Below are 23,502 nucleotides of genomic sequence, written 5' to 3'. Positions count from 1 at the left end.
AGAGTAAGTGGAATGCGTTGATAACCTGGCGAGTGTCTACTGAGGAATACGAATCCCTCTCCTACGTCTCTCCTTGGCGTTTTAATTGATTCAGGGTTTTCCCAGTGGAGAACTTCATAAGAGCATTTGATAAAATCAGCTGCACACGATCCTGCCTCTCATTACTTACAGGCTTGAGGCAGGTAGATGATTAAGTGAAATTTTTACGGTGTGAGCAGTTGTAACAAGGGAAATTATCATCCTGGATATGAGACAACGACTTGGCTCTTACTACATCTGCTGGCAGACAACTAACCCGGTGACTTTGCCTCTGATCTTGGAGCAAGTCGCCTGCTTTCTCCTCCAGGACAAACCTGCGCTTGCTCCCCTTCCACATTAAAAGGACAAGTCGCATGGGCATGCAGAGCTCAGGAAAATGGCTTCAGGCTTCCTTTGGGCTGTTGCCCAAAGTCCTGGTGGAGGTCAGGGGGTCTGCGATTGTCACCTGGGGAACGCTTCTGCAGGCACCGGGGTGGAGAGTGTCCTTGGGGCTCGGGGACAGGGCTGGGCGTGCTACAGAGCACAGCAATATTGTTGGGCCATGGATGGGATGGGATTCACCGCCCATCTCCCTCTGCCTGCATCCTTGGGCTTATTACCCCCAGGGCAATCAGCAATGCCAGCGTGAAACTGGGAGAAATGAGTGAAAATCACTTGCTCCATTAGGGAAACTCTTCAGTTAAAATGTGAGTTCTTTTTTTCCCTGCCGCTGGATTTATAACCTAAAACAGTGACTGAAAGAAAGAGCTGCCGCTTGGTTTTGCTCTGTGTTTCCGCAAGCTTTAACTCGCTTCTGACATAACTCCTTGTTGATAAATAAACTTTATTTTTGCAGGGAGTCATTGTCAAGATAATGACGGATCCCGCTGTGAAGCCAGATCCAGTAAAGAGCAGTAATGTTGTTTTCTAATTTGGTTTCCAATCTTAAAGCACTCCCTCATCTTAGCAGAGATATCTAAATGCCGCCTATTTGGCGCTGTGTGTAATTCTTTGCTATAATGGCATGCTTGACAATATCTGTGTACTTACCTGGAACAGTAAAAGCCGCCTCTACTTAAATGAAATACACACAGCAGGTTTGAAGATGAACACAGGAGACGCTTGAACGCCTTTTAGACAACTGTAATTCAGCCCATAAACGTAATATAGATTGCAATAGCGTATATAAAGGAGCGCTTCAAATACCAGCCTTTGTATTTTGCAACTCGGTCCAATTGATTCCTAACCTACAGCAATATTGTACCCGAAACGCAAACTGTTGCATAAACATAACGAATCCATCACTGAATCAGTGAAGGAGATGCAGAAAAGATCCATTATCTATCCAGCGCCATGCGGCTCACATGAGCCGAAGCACGGGTGCCGGTATTTCGTGGAAGGAAAGGGGAGAAACGAAAATGCGGAAAGGATGAATCCTCATCCGTATCACTGAGCGCCCGCCTGCTCTTCACTCTGCTGAAACCAGGTGCAATTTGCACCGTGGAGCACCTGCTCCTCTAAGCAAAATGAAATTTCCGGATTCCTTCAGAATTCCTGCAAAGCGGGGCTTTTTGCTGCCCGGTTAATGGAAGTTTTGTCAGCCGTGCTTACTAGACACAATAAATGGATAATAAATAGCGCAGTCTGCGGACAGCAACAGGCTCCGACAATCCATTAACCAGCGAGACATGTTGCGCATTCCAGCTTATTAGTCTCATATCCATAATATATTTTAACAATCTCTCCCTGGCAGGCATTTTCTTAGAACAAACACACAGGTCAGACTTTCATTTTTCATCCCTCTTCAGAATTTCCGAGTGAAAAAGCGCTGGTAGCGAGTCATTCGCGATAATCTGGTCCTGTATTTGCACTGGAAATTTTAAATAGATTTTTTTCCCGTTTTTCTGCTTATACTTCTTCTCTCTTTGTTTTTCCCTGCAGAAGCAGCATTGTGCAGGCTGGGGGCGAGCAGCGAGAAGACAGCCTGGGCAAAGACAATTTTGGCAATTTTTTGCACATGGTCCCTGTTTTTTTTTTTTTTTTTTTTTTTTTTTTTTTTTTTTTAAATAAAGCCTTCCCTCCCCCTGCCCTGCTCGCCTCCCATTTTACACAGCTGCTTGCCGAGCAACGTGGGCCCCTTCCAGGTGAGAACACATTGCTGGCATTTAGGGTTTTCTTTGCTGGTGGGACGCAGCTGGGCTGTCCTGACCCCGGCTGGTGACCTGGTGAGGGTCCCCGTGTCCCCTGGCTGGGGGACTCAGGGTTTGAGGGGCTCTGTTGGGGCTTCAGCTTGGTGACCGAGGGGTTCCCAACAGCTCCAGCTGGAAACTGGTGGGGAAATGCCTCGGGGGAGCAATGCATGCCCACTCATGGCTGCCTGTAGCCCCTCTGGTGGCTTGTCCAGTGCACACCCAATGGCACCCTGGTCCCCTAGGCACCCCTGGGCCCCCTCAGAGCCCAGGTTATGTGGGGCTCCTGAGACAGCCCTGCACTCGGCATTGCTCTGCGCTCGCCGCAGAGTTCCCACGTTGGGGAACCACATCTGCAGTGGGCATCAGGATTGGGTACCGGGACCGGGCAGTGGACACTGGTACCAGGACCAGGCAGGGGGCACCGGCAGCAGGCACTGGGACCGGGTACGGGGACTGGCCAGTGGACATCGGCATTGCATACTGTAACCGGGACCGGGCAGTGGACACTGGTACTGGGCAGGGGGCACTGGCAGCAGGCACCAGGACTGGGTAGCGGGACTGGGCAGTGGACACCGGCATCGGGTACCAGGACTGGGCAGTGAACACCAGTACCGGGACCGGGCAGGGGGCACCGGCAGCGGGCACCAGGACCGGGTACGGGGACCGGGCAGTGGACATCGGGACCGGGCAGTGGACATCGGGACCGGGACCCGGACCGGGCAGTGGACGCCAGCAGCGGTCACCGGGACCGGATACAGGGACCGGGTAGTGGACACCGGTACCGGGACCGGGCAGGGGGCACTGGCAGCGGGCACCAGGACCGGGTACGGAGACCGGGCAGTGGACATCGGGACCGGGACCCGGACCGGGCAGTGGACGCCGGCGGCGGTCACCGCCACCGGAGGGCCCCGGGGCTGCAGCGCGGGGCGTGGCGGGGCGTGGCGTGGCGTGGGCCAATGAGCGGCGGGGCGGTGCCGCGCGCGGGGAGAGTTTGCCAGGCGGCGGGGCGGGCACCAATCAGCTCGCGGGGCCGGCTGGGCGACGGCCAATGGGGGCGCGGCGGGGCGGGGCGCGTGGAGCCGGTCCTCGCGCTCCGGGGGTGCCGGGCGAGGCGCGGGGCTCAGCTCCGCTCCGTCGTCCACAGCCCGGTGCCGGCGGGGATGCCTGCCGGCGGGGAGTAGAGCGGCGCCCCGGGAGGATGTCGGGGAGCGGCGGAGCGCTGCTGTTGCTGCTGGCCGCGCTGCTCGGTGCCCCGGGGGCCGCGCAGCCGGCGGGGGAAGCCGCCTGCCGCCCGGTCCGCGCCGCCTTCCAGGTGCTGCAGCCCGGAGCCAAGTGGGTGCCCGAGAGCCCGGTGCCAGGTGAGGCTGCCCGGCCCCCTAGCCTGTCGCCGTTTCCTCTTCTACCCCCCTCCCCGGGCTCGCCGGTGTGTGGAGGGCGGCTCCGGGGGCCGCTCGGGTGCGGGGCGAAGCGGGCTGCGCTCTGCGGCCGCGGGACGCCGCGGAGCCGGGTGCGGGCTGCCCGCTCTCCCGCCGCCCGCGGGGGGCTGCTCTTCCCCGGCAGCTGGGGTGCGGGGCTGCCGGGTGCGCGCTGCGGGTGCGCCCCTGCAGTGGAAATCTGGATGGAGCCGGGTCCTTTACGGCTCTCGTTTTGTTTAGGGGCGGGGGGGGGCTTTTACCTAGAGGTACTTCAAACTTCTGCTGCCGGGCGGAGCTGTCTGCAGAACCGGCCGTTTTCGCAATGCCGGTGTCGGGGAAGGGGGTACCGGTGTGAGGTGCCCGGGCACCGCGGCGTCCCTGCCACCGGGCACCGCGGCATCCCTGCCGGCTCTGTCTCTGCCAGAGGTCTTTCCTCCATGTGTCGTGTGCCTGGCAGCCAGCGGTGCAGGGAGCGAAGCCGCCATCCGAGGGAAGTCCCGCTTTGTAAATCCCTGGAGCTGTGGCTGGGGACGAGGGTCGGGACGCTCGGAAGAGCGTCCCGACCCTCGTCCCCAGCCACAGCTCCAGAAATGGGGCTGGAACCGGGCACCGCTGCAGGGGCGCCGTCGGGCAGTGATGGCCCAGGTGGGAGGCTCTGCGAAGCGGGGCAAGGTGTTACTCTGCTGTGCAATTAGCATTACAGGTGGTAATTACAGCCTGCGTGGTACAGCACCAAACCTCACCACCTACATCCCACAAGGCTGCTTTCAGTGTATAGGCTTTCTTCCTATTTTAAATTGTAAGTGAGATAACTGAATTCTGTGCCTTTTAAAGGTCTTTTTTTCTTTCAGCTTTTCGGTGAGTAGGGAGCGTCGGCTCTGGGAGCGTGTGTATGTGCAGGGAGAGGTTTTGATCGCTGCGTTACGGAGCTGCCTGGAGAAGTCAGGTGCTGTTGCGTTAGGTTAAACACGCAGCGGAGAACGCCTGCCCTGGAAAGCTTACGATCAAAGTATGAAAATGAAGAGATAACAGGCAAATGTGACACGCAGGGGAGGTACAATGAGATCATCGCCAGCAGCTGCTGCTTTTAATAATGATGTGTTGAGTTACGCTTCTCGCATTCGGGATTGCACAGGCCAGAAATACAAGAGTCGCTTCAGCAGCGATCCGCGGCCGCGCGGGAGGGGAAGGGGAGAAGTGAGGGGTGCCGAGGGCTGCTGGTCTGCTGGTGCAAATCCCAAATCCTCTGTTCTGTAGGATGGTAGCAATGCCTCAGCTTACTGCAGCTGTGAGGTCTAGAGGGAGGGTTTAGGTGTAAGTCCTGGTGAGAGAGTACCTCCCCTCTCCCCTCCTATCCTTACCTCCCCTTCCCCTGTAATTTTTTGACTCTTTTCTTAATGCTCCCTTCAGCCTAGCTGCGGGAGCAGCATCTCTTCTCTCTCCGTCCCGCAGGGTCCCCTGGTCAGCGTGGAGGTAGCGCTGGAAATACTCTGCAGTGGAATATTTGCAGGGAGGGGAAAGGGCTGCTCTTATCACCACTAAAATGCCAGACCCTTTTGTTTGTTTGTAATCAAAGAACTGTCTTCCCTTGCTTCCGTGAAAGTCAGTGAAATGTTTGCTTTGATCCCTAGGTAGCTTTCTTGGGGTGGATTTTCACAGGGAGAGGTGATGGAGGGGAGGGCAGCGGGGTGCTCCTGGCGGGTCCCCGCAGGCTGTGCTGTGAGGGGTGGGGGGCAGCTGGAATCCTCCCTGTTGCAGTGTCCTTCCCCAGAAGCCGGTGGCATCCTCCATCCTGGCCTGGGCTGTGCTTCCCACGGGTGCTGTTGCCTGTGCGTCTTCCTTTCCTGGCAGGGTTCAGGTTGCTGGAGTTGCTCGTTTTGCTCCTGCCCCCCTGGGAGCCCCAGCCGCATCCCTGGTATTCCGGAGGAGTGCGGAGCCCTCTGCCCCTCTGCAGAGCCCATGGGTAGCTGGATCAATACCTCCTAACAGAGCTGGTGTTTCAAGTGAATGCTTCCAGCTTGTTATGATGATAAAGTTCCCGCATATCAAATCGAAAGTGGATTTTACATTTGCCTAAGTGCATAAACTTGATCATAATTAAAGCAATGACTGCTTGCTTATACCTTGGATCTGGCCCATCTCGCATGACTCTGTGTAGTAATTACACTTCAGAGCACTCGCTTCTTCTAGTAGCAGCTGCATAAATCTCTGTAATAGGGGAACATCACTCAAGGACCGTTTTCCCGGCTTCTGTTTATTGCTTTTCTTCCTTCCGTACATCTGTCAATTAAAAAAAAGTTTGGGAGTTCCCAGCCACAAAACACCACAGAATCAATTCTGAGAACCTCTGCCTATAGATCGTATCACCCTGGAGAAACCAAAGGTTTAAACAACTTATTTAAAGTGTGTTTTGTTTTTTTTTGACACAAACAGAAAACAATGAGTTCTGGAAGCCACGTTCTGCGTTATGAGCAGTCGTGGCTGAAAGGCGTAAGTAGAGGAAAAGCTGCTGAGTTGCAGCGCAGGCAGGAGAAATGTCCCACGGCTCCATCTTACTGGATCAGTGGTGCGTGGGCTGGGGGGGGACACAGGCACAGTGCTCCCTCTGGAGAAGCCCAGCCATATTTTTAATTAAAAAAAAAAAAGGCAATTCTGATAAATGTGAGGGAAATGTCGTGCTGTTTCATGAGCGGTATTAACATTCCGGGAGTAATTCTAGCTGAAGGCGTGCATCAGGCGGCGAGCAGAGACTTGGTCTCCTCCTGTCCTGCCACCTGGGGAGGGGGATTTTGCAGCTCTGGAGCCTGCTTTGGCACAGTCGGAGGTGGGGAGCAGCATGACCTAACTACTGTCAGCTGTGGCTGATTGTTCCGAGGGGTGGGAGGATGTAATCCATGCCAGCAGCTGTGCTCGACGAGAGGCCTCGTGCTGGAGAGGGGCGAAGGCAGGGTGATGGGGGAGAGCTATTCATAGGCTTCTCTGAAGTTGCGACTTGGTGCCGCGGTAACTTCCTCCACCGCTCACATTCGTTAATAACTAAATTCTCTTTTTCTTACGCTGCCTGTCTGGGGTTTTCGTCTTCCTTTTGTCTTTTCCCTGCGTAATTTGTCATGTAAACCCAGTAACTTGAATTTCCTTTTTTTTTTTTTTTTCTTCCCCTGATGTGTTTCTCTTTCCTCTTTGCCATCCGGATTTCTTTGTGTCGGTGGTGACGTGCCAGATAATCGGGCTGGTGCGTGTGGGTAGAGGGGAAGGGGCGGGCCGCTGCCTCGCGGAGACGGGGAGAGGGGATGGATATCTCTGCCCGTGCTCATGTGGAAGCTGAGGAATATTTTTCTCGGAAGAAATACCTGCTAGCGGCTCTGTCTGCCTCCTCCCACAGCGGAGTGCAGTTTCCAGCTTTTTGTTCATTCTCTTTGATGGAAGCACGTATGGATTCACCTGAAGAAAATAGAGGAGATGAACCTTTTGCTTTCGGAGGGGAGGTGTAAAGCTTTACAGCTGGCTGCCTGAGCGTGTCAAGCTTTCTTATCTGTCCTTTTCTTCTTTTTGGCAGCCGGTGTGTGCCAACATACAACTCGAAAACTAAAAATCCCAACTCTTCCCGCCGGACTCCATGCGCTCTTGCTCGCGAGCTGGCTCCCTTTGGACTCCTGCTCTTTTTTTTTATTCTGTGTTTCCTGAGTGGGACTAAGGATACTCCTTCCCGCGCGGCCTTTCCGTTTAGCTTAGCGCGGTGCTTTAAGATCTTAGTTTACTAGATAATTGAGTTTTCTGTTCTGAATTATTTCAGGCCTGCAAGTTGCTCTCTTGATAGTTAAGAGAGCGGGAGCAGAACCCTAAAATTTAGTAACCTCCCCAGGCAGTGGTTTTATAGCAAGATCGTTAATGTCCTTTTTTTTTTTTTCTTTTCTTCCCGGGGGTTAATTTTAACAGCATCCTGAACAGCGCTCTTCCCAGCCTTGGGAATGGCTGTCGGGTGCGTGCGTGTGACTGTAAGAAATGCGTATGGTGGGTAGGTGCCCACAAATTAACTCCATGTTTTTGATGACGGTGTTGTTGATTCGTTTGTTAGGAAGAAACTCAGTCTGTAAAACCTCTCTATTTTCTCCTTAACTACTTCTTTTAAAAGATGCGGCGCTACAGAGCGTTGTATTGGCGTGGCAATCCTCTGGCCAACGCTGCAAGACTTGGGGAAGAATCCAGAGTCAGATGGCCTTGTGAAAGACACGATGGAACAGAAAATAAAGGATCGTTAAGCAGTAATAAATATCCCACGTCGTACCCATACTGTTCCAACTTCAGTCACCTATTGGATGAGGATGGTTTATAATTTATATCTCTGTAATTAGGTTTTAAAAAGATCAGCACTTAAGCTGGGTTTTGAACGGTAGCACTTCCTTTTGCCCCCAAATGCTGAGCATTAAAAGCCGGTGACAGATGCATGACCCCCTAGTCACGTAATTTAAAAGAAGGTCTTTAATAATAATAAAAATAAAAAAAAAAAACAACTATTGAAATAGCTGGGGGAAAATCTACAACATTTAGAAGTTGAATCACTGCTTTTATCTGTTTAAAGCGTGATGCTGACTGTGAAACGATTAGAGAAAGAAAATGAACACAATGCAGCAGCTTTTTTTATGTGTAATATTAACAAACGGGTGAGTAAAGAGGGTGGGACGAAGCCCTCTGAGGTTTCTGGACCGCGGGGGGTGAGGGGTGCTGCTGCGCGGGGTACCAGAGCCCCCGCCGCTCGCGAAGGAGCCTGCAGCCGGGTAACATTCAGCAGCAGTTCTGATTTTGGCCATGCCTGGGGGAAATTTGGGGGGAATGTTAATCTGATTTCGGCTGCCGTTGGATCGGGTGGGCAGGCTTGCGTGCCTTGTCTGCCCTGCTGACAGGGCTGGAGCGATCCTGGGATGCTTAAAATTGGAATACAGCCCTTCAGCCTCACGGAGGGATTTGCGACTGTCTGCAGATGATCTCAAGGGTTGTTTTTGTTTTTTTTTTTTTTGACATTTAATCCATTGAAATTATTGTCACTTCTGCTGTACTAACCGCCTATCTGTGGGAATAATTTTACATCAAAGTCAAATTTAATGCTTTAAATTCGCTGCTCCCTGGTCTTCATGAAAAATTCCCCGTGTCGGAAGAAGGAGGCAGACGCTGGGCGCTGCTGGAGTTACCGCGGCTCTAGAGATTAATTCTGTCGGTGAGGAGCGTATGCAAAAATTACTGGAGCATTTACACTGCTGTTCCCCAAGATGGCATAAATGGCACAGCGCTCTGAGGGTGCCAGGCGTCATCATGCCCATGGAAAGGGCCGCATCCAGCCCCTTCGGACCCATGGGAGCCAGGTGTCAGAGGGTCAGGCTCCCGTGTTCGGCGTTGCATGGGTGTCGCTAACCTTGCCAGGATTGGGATGTGAGCATCCAAGCGCCACTGGAGTAATTGGCGGGACACTTTCTTTCTTTCCAAAAATGAATTTGTGATGATTTATGGCGAAAGGAGGAGGTGGTTTGCAGAGGCTGAGGCTGGCGTTACAAGGTGTAAATGGCTTGAAACTTTAAGAAAAAGGGGTATGTTTGTAGGTTGGGAGATAAAAACAGTCTTAACAGTAAGGGCCGTTAGGCAGCGGGATGGGCTTTGCTGTCTCACAGGTTGGAGCTGTCACTGGAGGTGTTTGTGATAGGTAAAGTGCTCCGAGGGGGTGGATTGGGAGGCAGGGGGTAGGATTTGGTGACTCACAGGACCTTTTCCATTGCATTTATGGAGCCAAAAACGTGTGGCAGCTTAATTCATGCTAGTGTCTGATCCGTAGGCTTGTGGTTTGTTTCCAGGCATTGGTGTTTTTCCATCCACCGTGCTTCTGGAGCGTGCACGGCTGGCACAGCTCCTAGCGCTTGGGGTGCAGGGTCTGGGGCTCCATGAGTGCAGAACAGGGTCCTCCCAGGTTCTGCAGCACGAGTGCAGAAGAGCATCCTCCAAGCAATGGCGTGGATAAACTCCAGACATCCTCACAGGTCAAAAAGTGCTGTCCCTGCTTCACCGATGCCCGCTGGGGTCAGCGGGGTGGGTTGGTGGCTCCTGGGTGACTTGAAACCCTCTTGTCCTTACCGTTGGGACTTACAGACGGGAGCGTTCGGGTCTGCTCGCCATCTGGGAGAGTCATATCCAGAAAATAGCTGGCAGATGGGAGCCAGGCCCCTCTTCCCTGGCCCTCTGTAGCCATGCTCTGCCCCAGGAAGGACCTCATCCCCCGGGGGCTGATAAGAGCCTGTCCTGCCTGCATTGACGTGTTGCACTTACCACGATGTTTCTGGTCGCCGCTGTTAGTTGGCTCTCTCTGTAAAACATTTTAAGCTGTCAGCGTTAATTCCCAGGCTTTTTCCTCCTCCTCCTCCTCCGTGGTTGCTCTGCTACAGCGTGTGTCTGTCTTTTTACTTACTTCACAGAACTAAAATTCCATTTAAGGGGAGAAATGGGCTTAATTGCTAGAAAGAAGGATGGGAGGTGAGTAGATGACCTTGCTGCTTCCTATCCCTGCCTTTAACTTCCACAGATCTCTTAATTGCCAACTCTCAGATTTTTCTATATTGGTGTTTCCATTAATAGTGGAAGGCTTTCTTTTTTTTTTTTTAATTTGAAAAGTGTCCTAATATAATAAATGTAGGAGGAAATAAGCTCTGTATTAACAAAAAATTTATGGCTGTATTTTAGTGTTAAAGGGACCACGCTAAGCCTTTCTGTGGTGTAAATTGACTTGAATTTTACTTTAAAAAACCCTCTTTAACTTGCTGTTGTGTAAGCGCTTTTTCTCATTAACGCAGTGTCTCGCTGTTATGTGCTTTTATGGTCCCTGTTATATTTTTTTTTTCTCCGATGGGTGACATAGCTGTCGCCCTGCTCCTCTGGCGTGGGTCACGAAGTGCTGAGGCTCGATCTTCAGGTGTCAGTGGTGCTGGCTGTGCATTGGACGGCTTGATGAAGGCATTTACGCTGCGCACCCTGTTCTGTAGCAGGGGAAACTGAGGCAGCAGGTGGGGATGGAGCTGGGATGGTGTCGTGGGTCCAGCCTTGGGCTGTGCCTCCTTCTCCCCCCTTTGCCATGTGGTGTTTTGCAGCAACGGTGGGACTCGCGTTGCTTAAAGCTCCTTTTGGCACGTGAGACGCACGTTGCGGATGAAGCGTTTCATGTTGTTTTTCCCAGGCTGTGCCAGGGGGAGGGATGGGGCTGGGGGGAGGAGGGTTTCTCGAGCCCTGGCAGCTGGTTTTCCCTTGGCGGCGTTGCGTGACTCTTCTTCAGGAGGTACGCGATTGAACTGGGATTAATATTAATCCTGTTCTGCTGCAGTACGCTTACAAAAGTGACTTTTGATGCTTTCTAGTAATTATTGAGAGAAAGGATGTGGTAAAAGACTCTTGAGAGGAGAGGGGAACGTGGATGCATAATCCTTCCGGAGCAAAGATCTAAATTACCAAACTTGCTTTTATTGAGGGGGGGGGAAATCCCCTGCCCTGTAGCAAATGGGAAGGCAGAGCAAGGGCTGAGGGATGCGGGGAGCCTTCAGCCCATACTGGGCTGTCAGTGGCTGCCTTGGGGACTGCTCCTAACCCTGCTTCTGGTGGTGCTGGGGCTAACGGGGACCTGCTCCTGGTCGGGCACACTGCCCTTTGGCTGCCGGACGCTGAAATGGAAGGTTCTTGCTGCTGTCTGGCCCTGGGCGGCCGTTTTTAGTGGTGTTGCGTACTGTTTGAGTTCCTACCAGCAGCATCAGAGGAGATGTGTTTTGGGGGATCGGGGGGGTATTTGCTTTGAGAGGAGCTTGCTGCTCGGCTTGCATCGGCAGGGCCACGGTGTGCTGCTGAAAGCTGACTGAGAATGAGACTTTTCTTGTTGCCGCCGCTTCCAGCTCTTCTGTTCTGTCTTCTCCTCTGTCTGAACCCAAAAGATCAGTATATTTATTTTTTCTATATTTTATTTATCACTTCTCAGCGAACAACACTTTTGCTAAAATAGTCTACTACCTCTGGGGGCAAGAGCTTTGGGAACGCTTTGGGAATGTCAAAAACCAAAGTTTAGCATCACTGACCAGTGCTTTGAGTTGCAGCTTGGGATGCCGGGGGAAGCGATGCTCCGCTCGCCTCTGTCCCCGGCTCTTGTACCGGGCTGGTGAATGGGTGAGGAGCTGCCCCTGCGGCGGCCCTCGGGACCTGTCCCTCTGCAGTGGGGCTCGCGGAGGTGAGGTGATGGACCTCGGGCTTTGCCCGGTGCACCAGAGGAAGGGTGGGATGGTGAAATCGGTGGGAGGCCTTGGGGGATGTATACAATTTAGAAATCTGTGCTTTAAAAAAAAAAAAGTCATTATTGTTGTGCCCTCCTGTTGTTACTGTTATTGCTGTGGATGCAAAAGGATGGCGATCGCAGGCAAATAACATAGTTGTTATTTGTTTTAAGCTAGTTTTAAGTCTTTACGCAAATTATGAGCATATCCTGCGCGCTGAACTACGTGCATTGCTCCGTTCATTGCAAATCCACAGCTTCAAATCCTGGCTCTTTTTTCCGTCTCCTCCGGGTGCCTGTAGCTCCTTCCTGAAGTGCAGGTGGGCTCGCAGGAGGCAGCAGGGTGATGCTCTCCGTCGCTCTGCTCGCCACCAGCCCAGCCGCGGACGGAGTGCGTGGGAGCTCAGCGTGCCAGCAGGACTAGTACCCAGCTCTTGAGGGCCACTGCGATCCGGGATCTGTCTTATCCGTCTCCTCCTTCAGCTGAGCCTTGCTCAGGGCAAATTCCAGAAGCATCCTCAATTTACCCAAACAGTAATGGCAGCGATGCCAACGTATGGAGTTGGTTTCCTCTCCACTCCCAGCAATTCTACCTCCTAATGCAAATTTTCTGCCCTCCTTGTGCCTCTCTCCAGGGTCGGATCTGCAAGTATGTATCCCGAAGGGCTCCACGTGCTGCTCCAGGAAGATGGAGGAGAAGTACCAGGCAACAGCCCGCCTGAACATGGAGCAGGTTCTGCAGTCTGCCAGCATGGAGCTCAAGTTCCTCGTCATCCAGAACGCCGCTGTCTTCCAAGGTGGGTGCCAGGGGTGGTCCAGGCTCGTGGTGGGAGGAGGAGGTGCTTCTGCTCCTCTTCCTCAGCACGTGGCAATCAGAAGTGCAGGTGGCCGGAAGCTTTATGTTGCCTTTTTTTTATATGTTTGTATGTATTATATATGCTTATTTATGATAAATAATACACCTGGTTTGGTATATGGCTGCTCTGCAGGGCTTGTCCTAAATATTCCTGTAGCTGAAACAGCAAATGTAAATTTAAAGACTAAACCTCTTCAAGTGCAAATTTAAAAATGAATGAAAAGCCCACTTCTCCAAGAATTAAAATCATAGAATTGTCAGGGTTGGAAGGGACCTTAAAGATCATCTAGTTCCAACCCCCTGCCATGGGCAGGGACACCTCCCACTAGATCAGGTTACTCAGAGCCCCATCCAGCCTGGCCTTAAAAACTTCCAGGGATGGGGCTTCCACCCCCTCTCTGGGCAACCTGTTCCAGTGTCTCATCACCCTCATGGGGAAGAACTTCTTCCTAACGTCCGGTCTGAATCAACCCATCTCTAGTTTTGATCCATTCCCTCTAGTCCTGCCATTACCTGACATCCTAAAAAGTCCCTCCCCAGCTTTCTTGTAGGCCCCCTTAAGATACTGGTAGGCCGCTCTAAGGCCTCCTTGGAGCCTTCTTTTCTCCAGACTGAACAACCCCAACTCTCTCAGTCTGTCCTCATAGGAGGGGTGCTCCATCCATCAGATCATCCTCGTGGCCCTTCTCTGGACACATTCCAGCACGTCCATATCTCTCTTGTAGCAGGGGCTCCAGAATTGGACGCAGGACTCCAGGTGGGGTCTCAGGAGAGTGGAGTAGAGGGGGAGAATCACCTCCCTCGACCTGCTGGCCACGCTTCTCTTGATGCAGCCCAGGGTATGATTGGCTTTCTGGGCTGCTGGCGCACACTGGCGCTCATGTGGAGCCTCTCGTCCACCGGGACCCCCAAGTCCTGTTCTTCAGGGCTGCTCTCAAGCCAGTCACTGCCCAGCCTATATCTCTGCAAGTACCGTCTTGTGTGACTCTGCCAGTCCCAAGCCCTGTGTTGCAGCAACGGGATCTGCTTGCAAAACCCGGTGTAACACTTGGTAAGCATCTGACTAAAATGTGTGTTATTGATTATTGTTATCCACCGTGAAACAAAGTTGGTTATTCCATGTGAAGGTGGGTCGAGGCTGCCTCGCTGCCCTCGTGCTCGCCACGGGCTGTTCCCGTGCTTGGTAAGCTGATGCCACACTACGTGGTGGCAGCTCTCTTCTTGTTCTAACGGTGATGTCACGTATTGACTCCTTAGCAAAACTGGCCTTTGACAAATATTTTCTACTGTGGATATACACCAGTTTGTGTCACTTAAATCTGCAGTCATTTTTTTTTTTCTTTTAGGGCCTTTGCACAAGCAAAACTTATTTGATCCGTGCTTAATGTGTGGTGAAATGTTTGCTTGTTTGTTGAGTGCTCTCACATTGAGGTTCCATCGTTCTGTATTAATGGCATTTTTGCCTATATTTAAAAAGAAAGCATGAGCAGTCAAGTGTTTGTTTTTTGGTTTTTTTTCTCGATGCTGATATTTTTGCAGAATAATTGATTTATTTTTGTTCATGCCTCACTAACAGCAAGACTCAAAGCCTGCTGAAGCCTGTGAGATCATGGCAAAGCTCTGTTCTGTTCCTCAACTGACTGATGAAGTCTAATGGGTTGTTTTTCTCAACGTAAGATCAAATAAATTGCTGAGGAGGTAGCAGTGTATTTTTTTTTTTCCCCCCAGTACTTCTTAATGCAGTGACCATTAAACAGAATGGAGTAAAACTAATGAGAGATTGGTTTCCTAGGCATTGGAAATGTAGACTAGCTTCAGAAATGGTGAATAACCTGGCCAGAATACAAAGTGTCTGCCTCCTCCCCTACCATTCGACAAAACCATGGGAACATCAGAGTTTTATTTTTTCTTTTTTTTTTACTACAATTTCCATCCTGGCCATGAGAGCCACTTTTTTTTCCCCCTGTGCAGGGGTTTTGGAGCTGACGTGACTCTGAAAAGCCTCGGTGTGCTGAATTCTTGGTGGTGGGGAAGAAAAGCAGTTAATGGAAGAATTCCTGACCACTTCTGCTTATAAAATAGATCATGACTAATTTTAAAAGTCTCTTGCAGTCCCACTGTAGCTGGAACCAGTGAGGAGCTCACTTTAATTACCTCATAATAAAGCATCTTGTACTTGGAAGGACAATTCATTAGATTTTTGAAAATTGTGTATTTTTGCTGTCTTTAAATTTAGTCTCAAAGTCTGTAGAAGGACACTTTTTTTTAATAGGCAGGTCTTTTGATTGCTGCTTGTTTAAGAGTGTTTTGATGGCTGCAGTGCCAGAGGCTGTTCCAGCTATAGAAATTGTGCTTGAACCCAACATGTGGCAGTCTGATTTCTTCTTCCTTGGCACCGCTCATGGTAGGGACAGGCTTCTATCCCAAGACATCTCGAAGGGAGCTGGTGTTGGGGTGTAGTGGCTCAGCTGTGTCCAGCTCTGGAGCCCTCAGCACACGAAGGACATGGACCCCTTGGAGCGGGGCCAGAGGAGGCCACGGAGATGCTGGGAGGGCTGGAGCCCCTCTGCTGTGAGGACAGGCTGAGAGAGCTGGGGGGGTTCAGCCTGGAGAAGAGAAGGCTCCGGGGAGACCTTGGAGCCCCTTCCAGTCCCTAAAGGGGGCCTACAGGAAGGATGGGGAGGGGCTGTTGGCAAGGGCACGTAGCGACAGGACGAGGGGCAATGGTTTTAAACTAGAGCAGGGTGGGTTTAGATGAGACATTAGGAAGAAGTTCTTTCCACTGAGGGTGGTGATCCCCTGGCCCAGGTTGCCCAGAGAGGTGGTGGAGGCCCCATCCCTGGAGACATTGAAGGCCAGGCTGGATGAGGCTCTGAGCAACCTGATCTAGTTGAAGATGTCCCTGCTGACTGCAGGGGGGTTGGACTAGATGGCCTTTAGAGGTCCCTTCCAACCCAACACATTCTAGGATTCTATGAAATCAAACCCCACCTGGGTGGTGTTGAGCTAGGACGGCTGCTTGTAGAACACTTGCTGCCCTGCAGAGCTGGGGAGCGCGGGGTGCCCATGGTGGGGTGCTCCTGGGGCTGCCTTCCGCTGCAGAGGGGATGCTGGAGCAGTCAGACACAGCCCCCGTGCTCCCCGAGCATCTCCTGCAGGTCCTGCTCCCCCATGGTGGCTCCGGGCAAAGCTGGGGACAGATGAAGCTTTGGGAATTGGGACCGTAGGAGTGGGATGGCTCAAAGCAACTCTGGCAGGGGAGAAGGCTCTCCGGGGGTGTCTGGCCTTGGGTTGGACCCCAGCGTCTGTTGGGCATCCCGCACAGAGGGCGGGTGACTGCACCACGCTCTGGAGTGGGGTAACATGTTGGTATGGAAACATATCCTAACTGCTCATATTAAAAACACAAATGTGAAATCCTTCACAGTTAATTTTAGTATTTTTAGCCTGGCATCTAAAGGGACTGCTAGTCTGACAAACAAAATCTCACCCAGATGTTATTATTTTGCACCAAATTTAATTTCTTCCTGCTGAAGCTAGAGCCGCATCTCTGCTGATAAAGATCAAGGGAAATTGTCTGGCATTTACAGAAAATCTCATCCAGGCCTATCTGTTACAATGTTCACTTAGCAAAGTTTATTAGATTATTAGTTTTAGACCCTTGGGCTTTTTCTTTATTGCAGTTAAGAAGGAAAAAAATCCCAACCAAAAAAAAAAAAAGTCCTCCCTTCACTAAATTTAAATGGTACAATTAGCTTCTGGTCTTATCTCACAGGCATTTTTGAAAATTATGGAGATGATTTAAGTAGTGATTTAATCCTTTGGAAACTTGCTGCGTTTGACGGCGTTAAAATGGATTGTAGCTGCCCTGTCTGCCATGAAAATCTTGCTCTAGAATTTCTTTGGGGGCAAGTTTTTTTTTTTCCTGTTTTCCTGCGGCGTATCCGTGCTGGCGTCTCCCGCGTCGGGTTCTCAGGCAATGGCGCTCCGTGGCGTGCCGGGAAGGTGGGCTCAACCGCAGCGCTGCGAAACTTGCCGAGATGTCTCGCTGCAAGTAACGTTTGGGATTGCTCTGGGGGTGTCGCCGGGCTAACGGCCGAGTGAGTGCCACGGACCTGCTGTGGCAGACAGAGCCCTGCCCGCAGCTGGCTTTCCCCCCCCTCTTTCTCCTGAGCTGAGATCTTGGCTTTTTGGTGGAGGGTTTCTGGCCCTGCCGCCACGTATTAAAACACCCGAAAAAGCCCTCAACCAACTCGACTGATTTCCTAAATATTACATCTGAATCCGAATATCTCAGCTTTGTGAAAGATAAATTTGAACAGGAAAATATCAAGGTTGTTCTTGTTTTTTGGTGGTGTGTTTTTGGTGTGGTTTTTTTTTCTTTCTCCTTCCCCCCCCCGCTAAAGAGCTCTGTTCCCCAGGGTTGGGTTGTGTGTGTGTTCATCAGCCTGATGCCTCCTGCTTCCTAAGTTTGGGAATTTGCTTTTGAGCGATTACTTAATTTTTTGTCCTGCGCATTGGCCCTGTTGCGCTGTGGGTAACAGAAAATTAAAGCTTTAGCAGCTGCCCAGACGCAGCTTTCGTGGTACGCTCCTCCCAGCTCTTTGTCCGAGGGAAAAGGTACTTTTTAAAAAGTGGAAAGGCTGCAACACAATTAAGCAGAGAAGGATCCTACGAGGGAAGAGGAGCATCTCCACAAGTTGCTTTGTGTAGGACTTGCTGGGAATCTTCCCCTTCCAGCAGCATGAAGCACGGGAAGGGGAGAGCTGACTACCAGGGTCTGCTTCGGCAGCAGCGATGCAGTGTGGCCCCGCAGAAAGTTGCTTTCATTATTTTAAGTGATTGCTCAAATAAGCTCTCAGCAGGATCTCGCGTTGCCCTTCTGCAGCCTCTGCTGTTGATGTTAGTCAGCTCCCGGGGGGGCTCTTTGCCTGCTGCAGCCACCAGCCTGTGGGAGCGTGTTGGTGCCTGCTCCGTGATCTCCTGGTGGTGACGGTGACGCCGCCGGAGCCAGTGGGGGTAGCGATGGTGTAAATCTGGAGATGCACCCCATGCCCGTCTCCGACCCTGAATCGAGCCACCTGGGCGCAGGGTTTGCTCTCACCCACTCCCCACGCAGCTCCCGTGGGGCCGCAAATGTGGGGGACGCGCTCCTGCCTCCCCAGCAATTACCCGGGCTGGAAAATTGGCTGGGATGCTGCCGCTGAATCCCCCTTGGTGAAAGCCTGTAGGCTTCAATGAAGACCTGATCTGTTCCTTCTGAGCGGTGTAACCTTCTGCAAATGGCAGCTGGGAGACAAGAGGGGCCCTGTCGGGTACCCAAGGGGAGCTTGCAGGGGCTACGGAGATCTGAGGGACTGTTGGGATGTGTGTTTCAGAGTAGCTTCTAGGAGGACCGTGATAAATCATTGCGGATAAACCTGTCTGTAGGTGTATGGTGTTCTCTGATTTGTGGGAGACTCCTGTTTCTTTTCCCCTCCGGAGCCGAGCCCTCGGTGGTTCTGGCAGAGCCGGCGGCGTTGGGAGAAGGTCGATTCATCTCCCCTCGCGCGCAGCGAGAGGACAAAGGCAGAGCTGTAACTCTCAGTCCTACCAGGCGGCTCTGAAGGCTGTAAATCCTCCATTAGGCATAAACGCAGCCATTTTGGTTATTCATAGTTATTTACGCTATCCATTCATATCTGTCAGGAGTGAAGGCGGTTTTGACATTGCAAGCTTCTATCAGGTTATCTTTAATCAGTTTAGAGGCACCTAAGCCACAAATATATCAAATAGCCAATCCTAATGTCGGAGTCCTCTAAAGCACGACTGAATTATTTATTTTGTTATGATGAAAATGTCTGGGCTTTATTGGGTTTTCTTTGAAGAACTTGATTCTGCTTGAAGTCTGGAAGATAAAAGATCAGTGATTGTCTCTCCAAGTTTCTTATTCCGAATCCTTCAAGGCTTTTCATTTTTCACGAGCTGCTGTTACTACTTTGGAGTCAAGGTGAGGGAGCTGAGATTTCTTTTATTCTATTAAAGAGGTTTAAGTATATTTAAAAAAAAAAAAAAAACCCAAACTTTTATCTTTACTAATTATGCCTTGCACGGGTAAATCCAAGATGCTTCAATTAGGTGAGGAGAGATGGGCTGTGTGGTGGGAGGATGTTAATTGCCAAGAAGGGTCCGCTGATAGCAGTGCTGCCCAGCAGAGCCTGTGTCTTATCGTTTGGAATAGTTTAGTACTCTGGTGTCTTTAAGCCAATTAAGTCCGATAATGCGGGAGGGTCTTTCAGGTGTCGGCAGTAGGAAGAGCCTTGGTGGATGGGCTTAACACCATGCTTTCTAGGGATTTTGGCTTTGGCTGTGCTGCTGATGCTTACAGGGAAGAAGGAAGTGATATGGAGCAAGCAGGAGATGTCTCTGGCTTGAAAAGTTAATAATTATTTCTGAACGTGTAAAGCAGTGGAGGTGAGAGGTGCTGGGAGTCTCGGAGCTGCCCCAGCCCTGCCCCGAGGAGCAGTGGGGCGCAGTTGCGCTGGGCTGGGATGTCCAACTTGGACCATCCGCCAGGCTTCTTGTACAGCTTTTCTAGGCAGGAGAAAAGTGATTATTGTTAACTGAGTAAGTGTAAGTGAAAGATTCTTAGCAGGTGGTCAACTGTGATCCGAGTGGGGTGGTCAGCTTAATAGCCGCGGGTGTGTTGTGAAAGGTGCATGTGAAAATGTGAACTCTTGCTTGTGGGCCTGTGAAATATTAAGCTGACATTTTAGAGTGGACTCAAAGAACGGATTCGTTTTTGGAAGAGAATATTAAAACTCTAATTAGACCTTACAAGTGAAAAAGCACCACAAATAAATCTCTGTGTCATCTTATAATTCCTGTTCCTAATTAGTCCTCTGCTAACTAAAGTCTCGCTGTGTCCCTCTCTGACGCTCCTGTCTCCGCAGTGGTGGTTCTCTGCTCTGAAAGCCTCTTGGTTTGTTGTTGTTTTAATTTTTTTTTTTTTTTTGTTAATGTATATTTAAAATAGGAATTGTCCCTTTGGGTCAATCCCGGCTGGTATTCTGCCTTTGGCAGTGGTTCCTGCCAGATGCTTTGGATGCACAAAGTTTGTAGTGGAGAACTATGGCGATGCGTTTCCCAGGCTGATAACGATGCTCTAAACCGATGATTACAGGTAGGTGGAAAGAGCTGTCTGCATAATGAGAGATCTCTGGTTGTCAGAATTGGTCTAGGGAGGTAATGTTTCCTTTCAAATAACCAGAACTTATTGTTCATAAATCACAGTTAATCTGTTTATTACACTGGCATACGAGGCTGGAAGTCTGGAGCGTGCTATAATGCTTAACTTTAGGAGCAGAGCTGCAATAGTAGCAGCAGTTCCAAATGATTGGAAATTGGGGGATCAGCAAAATGCAGGAGTTTGTGGAGGCTCAGGGCATTAAAAATGACTGCTGAGGATTGATGAGTTTCTTTAACAAATTGTAAAATCCATCATGCAGGAGTTAGGGCATGAAACTGCCCTCCTGAGCCGCATAAACCACGGCTTTGGAAGGATTGCATGACAGTGCACGCTACTGGGAAGGGAGACTTTGAAAGATGTTTGATTTTGCTTTTGTTTCTTCTTCTCACTGCCTGGCGTTTCAACACCAGCCCGGCGTTGGCGTGCAGCTCGCCAGGCTGCGGGTGTGCTGGTGGGGGGCTGCTCCCCGGAGGCGCCTTTCGGTGTTCTGGTCCCTCTCTCTGCTGGGGAAGGTCTGAGAGCCCTGGGAGTGTTCAGCCTGGAGAAGAGCAGGCTGAGAGGGGATCTCATCGATGCTCACAATAGCTAACGGGTGGGTGTCAGGAGGATGGGGCCAGGCCCTTCTCAGTGGTGCCCAGGGACAGGACAAGAGGTAACAGGCACAAACTGGAACGTGGGAAGTTCCATGTAAACAGGAGGAAAAACTTCTTTCCCTTGAGGGTGGCAGAGCCCTGGCACAGGCTGCCCAGAGAGGTGGTGGAGTCTCCGTCTCTGGAGACATTCCAAACGCGCCTGGAGACGTTCCTGTGCCACCTGCTGTGGGTGACCCTGTTCTGGCAGGGGGTTGGACTGGGTGATCTCCAGAGGTCCCTTCCAACCTCTATCAGTCTGTGGTTCTGTGACCATTCTGTGATTCCCCTACTTCAGTCCTTACCACAGTGGTTGTATTTCCTGTGATATTCCAAAGTCCTGGAACATCTCAGACAGCTTTGCACAGCCCTTGCTCGCAGCTGATGGAGGGCTCGGCATGCTGCCCTGGGTGCCTCCTTGCAGGAGCTCGCTCACTGCCTTTTGCTGCTCTTTCCCTGTGTCCCCATTTTGAGCTCTGGAATATGCTCCCACAGGGACATCCTCCCATGCTTCCCCCTGCCTTTCCACGTGGAGATGGTCCCTGGATTGGGTATCCATAGACTGGCTGCTGTAGGAAGAGGCTACGTCGTGCCCTTGGCAGAGGGTTTGCAGTGACTCCCCGGCACATCTGTGGAGGAGTGAAGTGTGTGCGGCGGGAGATGTCCCCAGCCCCTGCTTTTGGGGTCTTTGGGGCTTGAAGGGTGCAGCCATGGGGAGTTGCGTGTGGTTGAGGTCCCTTCCCCGTGTCCTGCCTCTCTTTGTTTTTCCCCTGCAATTAAATACTGCTGATGTCCTTCCCCTCATCGGTGAAATGAGCCTTGGAGGTTAATAAGGGGCTTTTCAAACTGCCTACATGCTGCTTCAGCAGTTTTTGAACATTGTGCTTGGTTTCTGGGCTTAATGGTCCCTAATGCAGAGTGAGTGGAGGAATTCCTGGATACCCATGGGCCTTTCTTTGGCTGCTGGGGTACTGTCCCCTGCCAGCTGCTTTTCTGCTGTGAAAGGGGATGGTGCTCCCCTGCTTCTGAGTGGCGTAGGGAGGCGTTGCCCGTGGGCACCAGGGGCTCCTCCCTGGGTAGGACCATGGCAGATGCTTCACCCACGTCCCCTTGTGTCCGTGGTGCCCCTACAGGAGACGTGGACCTTTTGGCTGGGGAGGTGTGTGTGCTGGGACTCTGGAGGAGCATCATGGCTGAGGTGCCCACGGTGTCTCCTGCAGCTCCTCCATGCGTGGTGGTGCTGCCTCCACCTCCTCTGCTCTGAACCCCTGCTGGCAAAACACGATCCTCTGCCTGCCTTCTCCGTCGGAACTGTGAGTGGTGAGATCACCAGGGACCGAGGGCTCCTGTGCTCCTTCGAGTCTTCCGCTTCCACAAGTGGGCTGTTTTCTGTAATTACCTTTTGAGCTGCAAGTTATCATCTTTTGGTAGTTCAAGTACTAACATTCTTAAAATGCCTCCTAACGCTATAAAGCAGTCAAATTACATCTTTCCTCGCTTGCGGTAGGATGATATAAATGTCATGTTACCCTTGAATGTGGTGCTTACAGAACTGCTTGGTGCTGTGTTTTTTTTTTTTTTGCTTATTCCTTTGTATTTCCAGTACAGAAACGGGCATGGTGGCACCTTCCATCTCTTGGCCTGAAAGGATAAATGGGGGCATTCTCATTGTGCAAAGTGCTTATAATGCAAACAAGAGCTGGTTTGCGTCTGCTGGGGAGGAAAGGGGGAAAGAAACCAGCACTTAGCAGTAAAGGCAGGGACTGTCTCTGTAAAGCAAACATTTAACTCAATTGTCATCTACTTTACTTTTAAAGCGGCAATAAGATACAGCGATAAAATGGCCAATGGTGCATTTCATCTGAGGGAAATGAACTCTTGCTGAGCCAATTAAACTGTCAATACGCGGTGGTTTCACGTTCCCTCGAGCAGACTGGGTCACCTCAGGTGTGTTACTCACTCCAACTTCACCACTGATGTGAAATCAATTTTAGCAATTTATAATCTTTCATTTTACTGTGAAAGTGTATTAATCTGTGAAAAACACCACTCAAATAGTGAGATCTTTCTACACGAGTGCCTACAGCTGGCAATGCCCCTCGGGTTATCTGGCATGTAGAAGCCTGTGTAACTTTTGGACACCCTGGAGGCACCGACAATCCAGTTCTCCGGCTTTGGGCTTTACCCTTAAAATGTTCTAAAATTACAGAGGGATGTTGCTCTGGGTGACCTCACTTCTTGCTGTGTGGACGTTGTTTCTCTGAGGTAGGTTTGGTTTTGGCAGCTTCTTGGATCCTCTGTAGCTTTATGGTGGTTGGTAGATACTTGGCGCACCTCAGAGCAGTGGTGTCCCTCTGGAGGTCCTTTCTCCACTCTACCAAGCAGAGCATGCCAAGAAGTCTGCTTTTCTCTGAAGGGCCTTGGTAACTTTATGGGCTACCGTAAGACAGCAAGGATGAGTACCTACATAGTGTTTCTTTACAAATGTAGCGATCTGTGTTTTAAACATCTCATCTTCCTCTTAAAATCAGATCTCATTTTCAGGAGCTCTGTGGGTGTTGGAGGATGGTTGCGTTGTTGCATGGTGGACGTTTCTCGGCACAGCAGGCGAGAGCCCGTGTCCTGTCTCCATCTGCAAATGTGCTGACTTCTGGGGTTGCTGGAAGGCTCTCCAGCCCTGTTTTCACCATGTAGCTCGTTTGATGGGCTCGTGATGCAGTTTCTCCATCCAAGTCAGCTGTGACCCGAGGGGTGAAGGATGCCTCCTTGCATCGATGGGTAACTTGCCTGACATCAGCAGTGCTGGAAAAGCTCTGGCAGGGGAAGAGCCCTGAGGGCATGTGTGTGTGGGAGAAGACTTGCCTAATGGAGAAGAAATGC

At 51.2% G+C, this 23,502-nt stretch overlaps 1 protein-coding gene across 3 annotated transcripts in view; it reads left to right on the top strand.

Moving 5' to 3' along the window:
- The first annotated feature begins 3,277 nt into the window (after positions 1-3,277).
- GPC3 (glypican 3) overlaps positions 3,278-23,502 on the top strand; it is a 172,656-nt gene continuing 152,431 nt past the window's right edge. Inside the window, exons 1-2 of one of the 3 annotated variants that reach the window (XM_074600861.1) lie at positions 3,278-3,568; positions 12,545-12,706. In XM_074600861.1, the coding sequence (XP_074456962.1) occupies positions 3,409-3,568; positions 12,545-12,706 (322 nt within the window). In that variant the 5' untranslated portion in view covers positions 3,278-3,408. Of the gene's footprint in view, positions 3,569-10,076; positions 10,139-12,544; positions 12,707-23,502 lie in introns of those variants that run through there. The other 2 variants (XM_074600862.1, XR_012589033.1) reach the window with 2 other exon arrangements.

The sequence above is a fragment of the Larus michahellis genome, chromosome 9 (genome assembly GCF_964199755.1).
Source record: "Larus michahellis chromosome 9, bLarMic1.1, whole genome shotgun sequence".
In the NCBI taxonomy this organism is placed as follows: Eukaryota; Metazoa; Chordata; class Aves; order Charadriiformes; family Laridae; genus Larus; species Larus michahellis.
The sequence above is the reverse complement of the archived record's forward strand: the minus strand, read 5'-3'. Positions and strand labels throughout refer to the sequence as shown.